The 14,541-nt window shown below is 33.8% G+C and overlaps 1 protein-coding gene across 3 annotated transcripts; it reads right to left on the bottom strand.

Moving 5' to 3' along the window:
- Positions 1–5,110: 5,110 nt before the first annotated feature.
- On the bottom strand, positions 5,111–8,955 carry LOC114387445 (myosin-binding protein 7-like). Of its 3 annotated transcripts, XR_003661315.1 has the most exons (4): positions 8,495–8,955; positions 6,548–7,934; positions 6,229–6,327; positions 5,111–5,440 (listed from the first exon to the last, which is right to left on the bottom strand). XR_003661315.1 is itself a non-coding variant. In XM_028347636.1 (3 exons), exons 2-3 carry the CDS (start codon positions 7,892–7,894, stop codon positions 6,304–6,306), a joined length of 1,371 nt encoding a protein of 456 aa, XP_028203437.1. In that variant the 5' UTR covers positions 7,895–7,934; positions 8,495–8,955; the 3' UTR covers positions 6,040–6,303. The 3 variants fall into 3 exon arrangements, 2 of the variants coding, with proteins under 2 accessions (XP_028203437.1, XP_028203438.1); XM_028347636.1 differs by lacking the exon at positions 5,111–5,440 and having other exon boundaries at positions 6,040–6,327; XM_028347637.1 differs by lacking the exon at positions 5,111–5,440 and having other exon boundaries at positions 6,040–6,327; positions 6,548–7,887.
- Positions 8,956–14,541: the final 5,586 nt, after the last annotated feature.

Below are 14,541 nucleotides of genomic sequence, written 5' to 3'. Positions count from 1 at the left end.
TACCCCACACCTAGGGCATTTGTGCATTTCTTCAAACTCATGTCTGTACAGTATGCAATCATTAGGGCAAGCATGAATCTTTTGATACTCTATACCCATCAGACACAATATCTTCTTGGTCTGATAGTAACTTTTTGGCTATGTGTTTTCCTCTGGAAGCATATCATGCACTACTTGAAGCAGTAAACTAAAGTTTTTGTCACTCCACCCATATTTGGCCTTCACATTAAGCAGACTTAACACCGTCGATAATAGAGTTAAGGAATTTTTGCACCTCGGATACAAAGGCTTCTTTGAATCAGTTTGCAATGTATCATACATAGGGGCATGTGTTTGCTGAAAAGACTCTTATCCAAGATCACGAATCATACCCTCTAAGAGATCTCCCATTACTACATCAAATGGTTTAGATTGGGAACCCCTCTACATGTCTATCAATTCACCATGCCATATCCATGTTGTATAATTCTTCTTAATCTCATCACACAATAGATGATCTCCTATGTCATCCAGTATTTGTTGTCTCCCGTTCAAACAATTTATGCTAGGACAAAAATATTTTTCGTCCCCATCCAATCGACTTCTTTCGGAATCAAATTGCAAGAACTGTTCCACGCTTTCCTTATATGCAAGGCTCATGTGACTTTTGTTCATCCAACTCTGATCCATCTAAATAATAACTCCGTGATACTCACAAAGTTATTCGATGCATGAAAATCTCACGCTTTCATTAAAGGTGTGGCTCTATCCCATTTAGGAATACATTTTTTTATGGTAGCTTCATATATCAAGGTTAAGTCTATTTTGTTAAATTTGACGAAATTTTGGTAGCATTTTGCATTGATCTCCAAGTACACGACATGAAGTGGTGACATTAATTCCCCGACAATGAAGTATGTTCTTAGAGAACAACTAGAAATGCATTTTATCGAAATTTCATCAAATTCAACAAAATAATTTTAACCTTAACGCATGAATCTACCATAAAAATATGACTCTCCCCAAACTATCCAAACGGACAATTCAAGACTCAATACAACGATTAATGCAAACTGTCCGCAAGAATCATTGTATTCAATCTCAAACGGGAATCTAAGGTTCACTCATGATCAACATAATTTGTATAGCATATATCAATTCTCATTAATCGCAATGAACAAGTAATAAAAACATTGGTAACAAACAACAACATCAAAAGTTTACGAAAAACATTTGTACCTGTGATGATGAGTAGCACGGTCGAAAAATAGAGCAACAATCCAATAAAGAGCTCAATCACCACCTACATCAATCATCATTCCCAAAAACATTATTATTATTATCATTATTTATGGCTACCGGTGCAAATAAACTCAACATTTGAATGAATCGAATGAGCCTCATTTTTTAAAGAAAATTATACATTTGAATGATTTCATAGACTCAACAGACTGATTCTAGTCACTTTCTAACTCTTTTCCAAGGTGCCATTTGTTTCTCAATGACAATGACCACAATTACAATAACCAATAACTATCATTCACGATGAAAGGACATAATATTCTAGAGATCAAATCTGCATGGTATAAAAAATGCATCTTCTTACCTCCTTTTTGTATGCAAAATCCAGGAATTGGTGGGGCAATACGACCTAAGTTTGTTAGGATCCTGTCAAATACCTTTTGTATTTGGTCACCAGTCAAGTCCACTCTTAGCTGCAATTTAATCCATAAGATAGTTATCACAACATCAAACCCAAAAGTACTAGGAAATGAAAAATCATAAAAACAACACGATGTAGTAATTTATGAACACACTCTAGTAAAAAATTAAAAAATAAAGGATAGAAGAGGGAGACTAATGATATATTTGGGCATATTTTTGTGTATATTTGAAGCTGCGGGTTGCATTGTATGCCAATGGAAATGTTTGATAGCAACCAAAAAATATTAGCTTCAATCTTGACCTGCTTGTATAAACAAAAGTAACATGATGAATTACATCATGACGACAGAAACTAATTAAAATACCACATGGAGAAGACTTTTCTTGATCAATTGAGCATGAAGACTACCAAAGGTTGGTTATCAAATTAACACAGTTGATCAGAAAAATCAATAATTCTTTAGTACAAAAAATTTGTAATTGATGTTTTTAAACCTACAAGGCAAGAGCATGATAATATATTAATATCATTACAGCACTAGCTTTAACTCACAGCAAAACAGGTACACAGGAAAATACAATAAATCTAGAACATGCAAGTTGGTACATTATCCATTTTCTGTACATAAAACTCCCTACCTAGAGCATCAATTCATAAGAGCTCCAGCAAAGGAAAATGGAATCAAAAGTTACCTGAATTAAGACCTGAAATTGGTGTAGTGAGATGTCTGATAGTTGTCTCAGTGCTAGTGAGACTAAAAAAATACCTAAGCTGCATGGAAGAACATTATAGCAAAATAATTTGAGTATCATAGGAATGCTAATGGTGAGTGAAGTAATTTGAGTACCTCGTTGTCTTGTACAAAGTGAAACCGAGAGAAAAAATGGCTCTGGATTTTGCATTTGGAATGGAAAGAACGTGAATGCAAATGAAAAAAAAAATAGAAGTCCCAATGCACAAAGAAGAGCAAACAGTGCCCAAAAAACAAAGTCATATCATAGGGTTGCATTTGGAACTTGGCAAGTTTTTAAGTTGTAGTGTCTTACCCCAGTTTACGAGTACAATGAGTATAAAGAAGAGCAAACAGTGCCCAGAAAACAAAGCCGATTGGCATACTCTAATTTCATCCGGGGACTATCATTTGCTAACATTTTGATTATTGCTAGCCAAGTTGAGCTGCTTGACACCAATTGCCTCGCAATCTAAAAGGTTTTTCGATGTTTTTGAAAAGAATATGGAAAATACCCAAAAGGGAGGGCAAAAGGGTTATTTGGAAGCTTTTTCTGACCCCTGGCTCGCCCAAGCCAGCCTCTGGCTCACCTGGGCCCCCAAATGACTTAAGGGTGAAGTAACCAGCTCGCCTGGGTGAGCTGCTAATCAACCAAGTCCCCTTATTTCCTATAAATAGGCACGAGAGGGCTGAAGGAATGGGTTCAGCCTTCATATATTGAAAGGATTGAGAGAAATTAGATAGAAGAGGAAGAAAGAAGGAAAAAACAAGGCCGAGGCGCTACCGAATTGCGACCAAATCGACTTCTACATTGTTCTTCATACTTCATCTGGTTAGTGTTTGTCTTTAAGGATTTGAACATGATTCATGGACCCTTAGGGGTCCTCTTTATTGTTTTGTGCATCTTCATCTCCTTCTCCTATTATCAGTAATCGTTTTTCTTTTGTAAAGTAAGTTTTAACCGATCATTAATGCCGCAAGTTATCCTAAAAAAAGGGGTTGAAGGTTAATAAGAAAAAACCAAGATAAAACCAACTCATAACCAACTTTTTTTATCAAATATCACTTGAGATCGTTTCAAGGTCCAACGTTTTAACGATTCTCTCCACTTTTCAAAAATCAAAAGATCGTTTCAAGGTCCAACGCCTTAAACGATTCTCTCTGCTTTTCAAAGTTTAAAACATCGTTTCAAAGTCCAACGCCTTAAACGACTTTTTTTCGTAATTAAAATCAATCTTTCAAAAACATAAAAGTAATGTAGCACACAAACTTTCAGACTTAAAGAACTATGTAGGTCTGAATTCCTCATCGCACCTGAGGATACGTAGGAGCAAGGGCAACACTCTTGTAGACCCCAAAAAATTAAAAAAATATATAAAAAAGAGAAATACATGAAAAATATAAAAAAAAAGGAAAATACATAATTTTGAAGTCATGTTTTGCACACTCGATCAAAGGTTGTCATCCCTTGTGACGGGCGCATGGGGTGTTAATACCTTTTCCGTGCGTAAACAACTCCCGAACCCTCATTTTCAAAATTCGCACACCTTCGCCTTTTCTATTTTTTCTAACATTTTCCTCAAATAAAAGTTGGTGGCGACTCCACGCGTTTTCTCTGAAGGAGACAAACACTTCGGCCTATCTATTTTGGCCTTTTCACACCTCGCTGAAAGGTAGGTTGCGACACCGACAAGCCCTCGAGAAAGATGCTTTGGTACCAGGGGAATGGCTGCAAGGAAAGCCACAACATACCAATCACTTAAACAATGCATTACACAACTTACCCAAGACAGTGAGTGTGACGGTGGACAAAACGGTGATCGTGACGGCGAACACGGGTCAAAGAAAAGCAGTGACAAAAGAGTGGATTTGTGAGACTGAGTGCGGGCAGAAAAGGGTTTTGGATTTTTAATTTAAGTAAAAACACAACATTGATTTTTTAAAAAACTGATGTTAACGAAGTCATGTTAACATCTGTTTTTCAAAAAACCGATATTAATTAACTAACATTAACATAGGTTTTTTGAAAAATCGATGTTAACATGACTTCATTAACATCGATTTTGACAAAACCGATGTTAAATTCATCTTATTTACAAGAATGTCACCACGTTTTTGTTAACATGGTTTTATCAAAAATTAATGTTAATTTAACTATGTTAAATCTATAATTTCTAGTAGTGAATAATTTTGTCAGATTTTACTAAACTCCCGGTCAAATTCCGAATTAGTCAAAATCTTTTTTTCCTGATGAACCAAAGGGTTAAGACTAAAATAAAAAAATTCATCCTTAAACATTACAACTCGATAAAAAAATGATCCCACAAAACTTAACCATACACATAATTAAATTATAGTAGTTTTTACAGATTTACACAATGCATATTCAAGACTAAATCTCCTATTTACACATTTAGGAATGTCATTTACCCGACTAATTATTGTTACTTTTTTGTTATTTCTGATAAGATATCATCTCAGACATAGACGTGAGATTAATTTTTTTTATCAGCACGTGAGATTAATTATTGTTGGATATCATTTATTTACTAAGATTCAATACATCAAAACAAAAATTCTTAGACTCAAATACATTATTCTGTATATTTATTTTAGTTTCTACAAACGAAGAACAACAACTGAGTAAATGCTGTAAAAAAAACAATTGAGTAAAAATTGCTGTAAATAACATTTTTTTTCTTAATTGCCAGTTTTTTTATTAAATTATTGTTTAGTTGCGAAAAAAGATTTCTCATTAGATTCCCATGTATTCATACACACACCAAAAAAAAAAAATGATTCCCGTATGTTTTTGGTATACTTAAACATGTCATACAAATTATGCCACGTGATTTCTACAAGAAATTTAAAGAAGAAAACAACAACATTCACTTTCTGCTAAGTTAGATTTCGTTTTCTTGTCCTTTTCTCCTTCCTTTTGCATGTTGAGCTACTTTCAGCCTGTGCATTCACGAATTTTCTCTTTTCTCCCCAGTTCCCCTTTTCAACTGTGCTCTTACGTAGTTCGTGTGTATACAGTGCCAATGATGACCACAATTCAGATTCTATTTTAAAGGCAAAGAACAAAAAGTGGGCAAACCAAAATATCACATTATAGATATAACTAACTGCAATTATTGACAAACAATCTTATCTATTAAGCATGTGATAAAGGTTCGATATCAGGTCTGCAAGTATAGAAAAACATAAATTAAAAAAGATCAATCTCTTAAACAAATCTAAGTACTTCTAAAGAGTATTTAGCTCTTAGCGCAGGAATACACCAGTTTTTTAAAATAAAAAAATCCTGTCCACATGCAGAGTACTTTTGGTTTAAGTTAATCTCTTTTCAGTGTTCTCTCATGTTTTTTTTTAAAGAAAAAACTGTTCTCTCATGTACGGATATTTTTATATCAGAGATTTGATACGCATTGACAACATTTAAATTTTATAGATGCAACGTTTCCTAATTTATTATCTTAAATCTTTCAGTTCATTGATGACTGCATGGTATTGCAATATGGGCACCTAACTGTACTTTTGCAGATCTGGATTATGATTCTTTTATGATGTATAAGAATCCAATCCTAGGTTTTTAATAAATAGCTGAAGAAGTTGGTTACATATTGGAAACAGAGTTCTTGAGTATGAACATTTAGAAAGCTTTCCAATCTAATAGCTATCATTTACCACAATCTCAATCTCAAGAAGAAAAAAGATAAGGACAACCATATTCAAGCCTACAAAAATTTCAAATTGCCGGTCATACTAGTGCCTAGTATATACCACATGCTGTTGAAATGTATATACATTTGTTGGTAATTCAAAGAAACAATCCTGTGTGTATACAAACCGTATGTCCAATTGTACATCATGTAATGCAGTGAGTTGATCGGTCGTCCAAGATGGTCATTCTGCAGGTACTTCATCAAAGCCAAAAGTGCAACATTGCCTGTTCATAGACACTATCATTAATTCTTATTTCAAACGTCAGAAATAAAGAGCACAAATAATTCTTCATCAAAAACCAGTCCTAACCTATCTTTTCACATGAAAACTAATACCAAATGTAAAGTAGAGTGCATACCACAGAAAAAAACTCATTCAGGCAATAGACATAATTTTTTTTCTATCTCAAAAGTGAAGGAAAGAAACATCATATTATATTTTACCTCTTGGAGAGGAGCCAAATACACATCATTCTTAGGAGTGGTTTTTTTGGTTTCCAAGCTTCTCATCTCCGATTGTATCATTTGGAGTTGACTTTGTATGTCCTTTAACAGCCTCAACTGCTCTTCACCATTCCCTTCATGGGTAATCTCTTGCGTTGCACTAATTCTCTCCCTCTCAAGCCTCTCAATTCTCTGATTCAGCTTTTGAAACTCAGCTTGAGAATTGCAATCCACACCCATCCCCTCTTTCTGGCCAATGATAGTCATCATCATATCTCTAAGACAAGGAGTTTTGATTTCACCATGTACTTTAAACATACCCTTTTTCTTTTCTGCATCATGTTTAAGAGGAGATTCAACCATTCCCTCAGACACAGAATCCGGTTTTGTTAATCTATTCTCTGCATCAGAACTCCATTTCTCAAACCTTTTTCCCCCATGTTCACTGACTTCATGATTTTCACTAGTTTGTGGAACTTCATACACATCATGAACATTAAGGATGCGAGGAGAATCATTAGCTACTCCTCTATTGTGTGTACTTTCACCTTGACTCACTTCATCTAAGTTAGTAGAGATCAATCTGTGTGTTTGATCACATGCCATCTTAGCACTAGCATGCGGTAAAATTGAACAAGACCTCCCTCTTCTACTTCTCAAATTTGCACTCTTTTCTCCTTCAGCACAATCTGAAATCACCCTCACTTGTTCATTCAACTCCTTTATCTGGTTCAAATATGAATCAAGAGTTCCACTGCCAGGTTGAGCAACTTCTTTGTCAGTAGTACTCTCCTCCATTATCTTAGGAATCACATCAAGAACTGGACTAGGTGATCTTCCCCTCTTTGCAGCAGCTCTTAAAGAACTCAGAAACTGAATTGCGGGCATTGATTGTAACCTTCTAACAGTGCTACTCTGACCCCCATTTTCTCCATTTCTTTGATCACTCCTATTCAACAACAAAAGATCCTCTTCGAGTTCACACCCCAAGCTCATAAGTTTGTGTCTATAAGCATGCACTTGAAACTCGAGCGACGCAATTTGCACTTCCTTCTGATACATTATTTCCTCAAAAGCCTCAAGAGAGACCTCAGCATGGCCTATCTTCTCCTCTGCCACTCTCTTGTAGTGACTTGCCTCCATCTTCACCATGGCTATCTCTCCCTGCAAACGCAGTATCATGTCCAGTGCTTCACTTGTTGCAGTGGCTGAAGCTTCTCTTTCCTCATCCAATTCAGCATATAGCTTTTCCAGAAGTTGCTGCTGCACACAAAGCATGTCCTTCATTGCTGTTACATCACTTTTACTTCTAGATATCACAGAACACTTTATGCTTTTTCCTGCCATACTAAACCTTGATTATTGGATTTGAAGCTATCACCAAATTCTGAACACAGAACATAGAAATTCAATATCGGTATATCACAATCACCCTTCAACTTGCAAATTACAATCATAAAGAATGATAGGGGGAGAAATTATTGTGATTTTTTGTTTAATCAAAATAGACTTTAGAGATCAATTACAATCTGAGAGAAAATGTTGTCACCAAGGCATGTGAGCATAGTGTATAAATAAACAAATAAACTCACAAAACCCACGAAAATTAAGGAATCTATTTTTGAAAGTCTACTAGACTACTACTACTCCATGTGCCGTGCCTCAGAAACAGAATAACTATACAAGTCACCTAGAAGAAATTTTGGCGTTATATAAAATCCTAATTGCCAATTTCCAACGAGACTCATGAAAATTCCACTAAATGTGATTAGTTAAGTTTCTGACGGGGAACAGTCATCCGCAAAATTAAATACTTCGTAATAATGGCATGATGACAAAAAAATTAACAATATTACAAATGGTATGACAAAGAAGGTGATCCATTAACAGATATATCATATATATCCTTAACGAAGAAGAAAATGATGACAGAAAGCAGCCACTTACCAGTTACAAGTACAGAATCTGAACCCAACAAAAAATGAGAAACCCGTTTGTGAGAAAGAAAAGAGTTAGCACTTGAAGCAACGCGAATGGGATCTTGTAGAAGGGTGTAGGGACAAAAGGAAATGAAGAGAAAGTAAACTTAATAAAGAAGATTGGTTTGCTTATAAAGGGAAATGAACAAAGAGTGTACAGAACTGTACACGCTTTTCAAACAAGGAAAAAGACTTCAGACCAAATTGGATGGAAATGAACTGGGACAAACATGGAAATCTTGCAGTGGAGCGTGAAGAAACAATCTTGGTCACACTCACAAGTACCAAAGGGCCACTCACTCTGCTTGTGTCTTAATCGTCACAAGTAAATGCAAGTTTGGATTGAATTTAGAAATATTATGCCCATAGCACAAGTTTTAATGTAAATCCAATGATAAAAGTAAAATGAAAGTAAAAGTAAGAGCCATCATCTTTTTGGCAAAATTATTTTTGCTTCAAAGTATCTTTTAACCTTAAAACTAAATATGCACTATGAAGAAATAAAAAGCGAATTTTATTGGAGATATAATGTTACTCTACTAGTAAAGGAAGAAGGAAAAAAAAAAGGAGAAGTCATGATTCAAATTTCAGAATTTTTCACTAGAAAAAACTAACATTAATTCATTTAATTGGTAACATTTCTCGATAAAAGGTTGGCTTTTGTTATTTGGGCACAGGACGCACACACGGGGAAAACAAGAGGGTGTGGCTTTCGGTTTGCAGTTACGGACAAAACCACGGTTCGTTAACGTTTACGCCTTGGTTTTAATGCCCACAATCATTTTTTTTCTTTTCCCGTTTTTTTTTTAAGTGTTGGGCGGTGATTAATCATTTAATTTCTCATATCCTTGTTGGTAATGGATTCGGATTCTGATTTGTCATTTGACTTTTTCTTTCCTTCTCTTTAAAGTTGTTCTGATTTTCTTAATATTACCAAAAATGTATAACATTAATAATTAACAACATAATTTCTTTGTTATTTTCATTTGACTTGTTTTTATGTACTATACTATTTGGCATTGCTTTCTTACGGCCTAGTTGAAAATTTAATGAATTTGATTGACATCACATTTGATGATAATATTAAGATGTAAAAGTTAACATGTATGAGTTAACATATATGCTAATATAACACTTACATAGACGTAAAAATGATATAATGCATTAGGGTGGCATGCAAAAATAACAAAAGAAATAACATAATGACATTTAGGATTAGTCCAAAAGTAAAATAACTAAAATTCAAACTATGAACCCACCAACAAAAAAATTATTTCTTGTTAGTTTTTAAAAACACAATGGCCTCATATGTTAAAAAAAGATCTATTATATGATTATCTCATTTAAAGTAAAATATTTTTCTTAAAATTTATTTTTTATTTCACTCACCATTAGGTTGGCCTAATGACACTAGGAGGGATCAAACACCCTCTCCCAGTAAACCAGCAACAACACAACCAATATACTAATGAATTAGTTTGACATATAATTACAATTTGAAATATTTATAACTATATATACATATATATAACTTAAATCATCAGCTAAAATTGCATATATATTTAGCACTACCAAATAAAATAGTTTTAATATTATATCAATTATTAATATTAAAATTAATAAGTATACACTAATAATGTTAAAATTAATATCCATAAATATATATTAAATATGTAATACAAATAAGTAATGATAATATTAAAATTAATATAATAAAAAATTAATAATATGTATAAAGATCAAAATTACACAATTTATTACTATTAAGAGTGAAGTTTCAAATCCCATCTTTGTATATACTAATTTATATACATGGAAGAATTTGATCCTACCAGTAGAGCTAGCAAAATGGATTGGCCTGTCGACTTGACCCGTCTAGCGAGATTGAATTGGACTGAAAAAATGTTGGTCAAAATAGAATCGAACCCATTTAGGTCAACCCAATGAACCTGTTGGGTTAGACTGGACTTAAGAAACATAAGTGTGAATTCAATCGGGTATATTTTGGCCTGATATTTTTTTAAAAAAAAAATCTTCTGAATTTGCATAGATTTAGACTTTAAAAAGTAAAATGAACCAATATGAATTGGGTCGACGGGTCACCAAGCCTGACTACACTTCAAAAAAATAAGTTCCGTATAGAAAATATTTTGATTCATTTATAACATGGACTAGCTTGACCCAATTTATTTTTCACGCTTGTCCTCGATCAGGCCAAGCTAACTAGTCCGTTTTTTCAGCTTTACCCACTAGTACAATTTTGTTAATTCTTTTATTATTTTTGCATGTCTCATCAACACTCAACATCATGATCACATATCACGTCAGCATACATATCAACCCACATCTTGTGTCACATCATCATGTTAGCTATAACATCATCATCATCAGATGTCACATTAGTAAAATCCATTGAATTTCTAACGAAATATGACGAAGAGATTTGATTGTAACTTGAAAGCAACTTGGGAAACTCAATTAGCATAATTGAAACCTTGTGATCAAAATCCCACAATTAGAATAGGAGATCAAAAGTGCAACTATGTCTTTTCAATTATAATATATTTAAGGAGTTTAATTGTTGTTTAGCCAATTATCTTTTCATTGATTATTCATTTAGCCCTTTTTATTTTATAGTTCGCATGTATGTTTTATGGAGACAATTTTGCATGAGTTGAATAGGAATATTACATGCAACAAAACTCTCCTTCAAATATTTAATGTAGTTGTATATCCAGAACTCAAAAAAAAATATTTATTAAATTTAAATAATTTTATACCAATTAATTTACGTGCTTGATGATATTTAGCCCATTAAATGCAGGAAAGATATTTTATTTACTTATAATCTAACATTTTTTAAAGAAAAACTTACAACACCACCGCTAAGATTAGCACTAATTATACATGCACCCCTCCATTTGAGACTAATACATTGGCACCCCCTTCTTTTAACTGTGTTACCTTCTGTAAAGTTTTTAAAGAAAATTACATTTATATCCTGTCCATTTTTTTTTTTTTTTATCGAAACGCAAAATTACCCATCTTCTTACTCATGACATCATCTTCCACTTCACAAAACTCAGAGCCCTCTCTGATCCTTTCCACCTCCCCCACGCCTCTCTTTCAAATTCACCTGCAATTGGACTCGAAACCCTACCCAACCAATTTCAAATTCACCTGCAAGGCAGTGTTCTCTGCTACAATCGGTGCTTGATCTTGCGGGTGGGGTTTTCGTGGCCTGATCTTGTGGGGAAGAGCCCCTCTGACATCCTCCTCTTTAACAGCATCAACCTTGGTGAGGAAATCTTCTAGGATCATTGTGGGAGCCTCGCCGACGTTGTCATTATCGATGTTGGTGGAGACGGCACCGTGGGCGGTGGCGCTGGTGTCGATCTCCTTCTAGACGTCGTCGACTATCTTGGGGTGATGGACTTGAGGAGGTCGTCCATGGGGTGAACATCGAAGAGAAGAGGAAAGGAGGTCGTCGACAATCTGCTTTCTTTTCTTCGATTTCGGGTGTAGGGTGTGCGGAGACGGCATTATTGATGGGGTCTTGCAGCGGCGATCTTGCGGCAACGACGGCGGTGTGGTATGGAGGGGAAGATGACGCGGTCGAGATCAGAGGGGACGAGGAAATCATCCTATATGTTGTCGTAATTTGAAATGGTGGTTTTGTTTTCTTCAATGTTTGTGCTGCTTATTTCTGTTTGAGGTTTGGGAGTGGATTTGCCAATTTGTAACTTGGACTTGGAACAATGTCGTAATGGCCACCGAAGGTGGAAAGCTAAGAAGGCTCTTGTTCAACAGTTTTACAAACTTGTTTATTTGGATCCTTATCTGTTGCAACGTGGCAATTGTAGCCGGAATCTGGGCACATGTTTAGATTTTGTATACTACTTGTTGTCATGTATTAGGTTTTTTTTCTTCTACTGGAAATTCATGTGTTCTTTAGTGTTGTTCTTGAGTATTTTGTGTAGAGCACTTCTTTGTTCCTTATATAATTGTTTGATTGATTTTAAAAATTCAAGAACTAAAAAATATAGTAAATTCTAAAAATTATATTATACATGGATAAGTGGACAAGTTAAAAAGATCGTAGGCTTCCCCCATATATTCAACCAAATAAAAAGGTTCCCTACTTTAGAGCAATATTACTTCCTATAATCTACTCATCCTATCTCCTAAAATTAAACATGTAAAGAGATCCTTCTCTAAGTCCTCTTAAAATTTGAATCTTCGCACTTCCAATGATGTATCATCTTCAAAATAATTGTCATGGAACCAATTTCCCACCTTAAAGAATTACAAAGAAATCGAGACGTAATCAATATGCTTGGCATACTGTTCGACTCCTCGCAAAAATGTCGTACCAAGTACATATAATGAGAAAAACATATAGGAGTAAGGTGAATTAATTCTTAAATCATGAGTCCCAAATGCATTCCCAGGATAACCTACATAAACAAGTCACAACAAAGCAATCAACGAATATTTATATGTACTCTATAATCGTCAGCGTCACCCGCGCATACGCATGGGTACCGTACTAATTCTTCAAGAAAATTGGAGTTTGCATTCCCTTACTCAACATAGGTATAACAGGCCTTAACGTGTATTCAGGAATAGTACCCGTTGATCTTCGAGACGCTTAGCAACTCTCAAGGCTATCATATCAATCTGTAAAGATTATGGTTTGAAGTTGTTATCTTAGCCATTGAGAGTTCATGACTCGATAATTGTACCTTGATGAACATTATAACACCCTTCATTACCATAACAATTCCTAATAAAATATACCAAAAAGAATATGAAATCTCAAAATTATATTAGTATAAAAATATCTTATGTATAATAAATAAAGTTAAATAAATAAATTTTACATAAATATAAATATTATTCTCTAAATATGAGTATCTAAAATAAATGAGCACTAAAAATATAACAAAAGTGATCACAACCGACGTCTTATTCTGAAATATTGATCAAGTTAAAATAAACATAATCAAAAAAATTATGTTTTCAAAATTCAATTTGCTTCAATGTTTATGTACATATATTATTCATCATTCAAGATTGGAGGTAAAATTTAACCTATGAATATAAGATAATAAAATCCAATATAATTCAAATCTAGCTGGACTTATATTTACATACGGTGGCACAAGATTTGAAGAGAAAGACACCCCGCCAATGTAAATAACGGCTGAAAATCTCTTTATTAATTCTAAAGAAACTAAAGCCACAGTATCTTCTCTCATCAGTTATTTTAAATCAAGAAATTCTCAACACCTAATTTTCTTTTGGGTTATCCATTCATGAACAAGAAACAATAAGCACTGTTACTATAAAAAAAAAAAATTTGCGATTATACCAATAAGTAAACATCACGTATCAGACCTTGTATAATTAAAGTAACTCCAATGTTGAAGTCATGCCTAATGAATTCTGGACAGAGATAATTGGGATGCTCAAATTTATATCAAAAATACAAAAAACAGGTCCTTTAAGAGTCATATCATGGAAATTTTGAAAAAAAAAGGTTATTTTACTCACTTCTTGAAGTAAGAAATTTGTACTCTTTGTTATTCTTCTTCTTCTCTACTAATTGTGTCGAAAGAATTTTTTTCACTTTCTTTTTTTTTTCAATCCTTGAGCAGCTATCCAAGAGTTTCACAATTTTTTCAAGGTCTTTCTCAACACTTGCAAATAATGCATGATCAACTCTTGATGTTAGTATGGTTATACAATTATACATTGTGATTAGCTGCAATTCCATATGCTCAATTATTTGTAAATTTCTCCCTCTTTGACTTGGCTGTGTATTGATAATTCTGATTTTGAATTGGGTTGTGCTATTGGAATTTGAAGATTGCTTATATAAATTAAAACTATGATATTGATGGTTAAAAAATGTCTATTTGTTTAACTTAATTATCTTAGCCAACAAAAAATTGTACAATAATTATTTTAAATATTGTGAAATTTTTTTAACCGTCAATATTAACATTAATT

This window comes from Glycine soja, chromosome 15 (assembly GCF_004193775.1).
Source record: "Glycine soja cultivar W05 chromosome 15, ASM419377v2, whole genome shotgun sequence".
NCBI classification, from domain to species: domain Eukaryota; kingdom Viridiplantae; phylum Streptophyta; class Magnoliopsida; order Fabales; family Fabaceae; genus Glycine; species Glycine soja.
This window is presented reverse-complemented; position numbering and strand designations above follow the sequence as displayed.

Coding starts and splice junctions, on each gene's coding strand:
- LOC114387445 (XM_028347636.1), bottom strand. CDS start 7,894: ATGGCAGGAAAAAGCATAAAGTGTTCTGTGATATCTAGAAGTAAAAGT. Junction 6,328..6,547: donor ATTTGGCTCCTCTCCAAGAG/GTAAAATATAAT, acceptor GTCTATGAACAG/GCAATGTTGCACTTTTGGCT.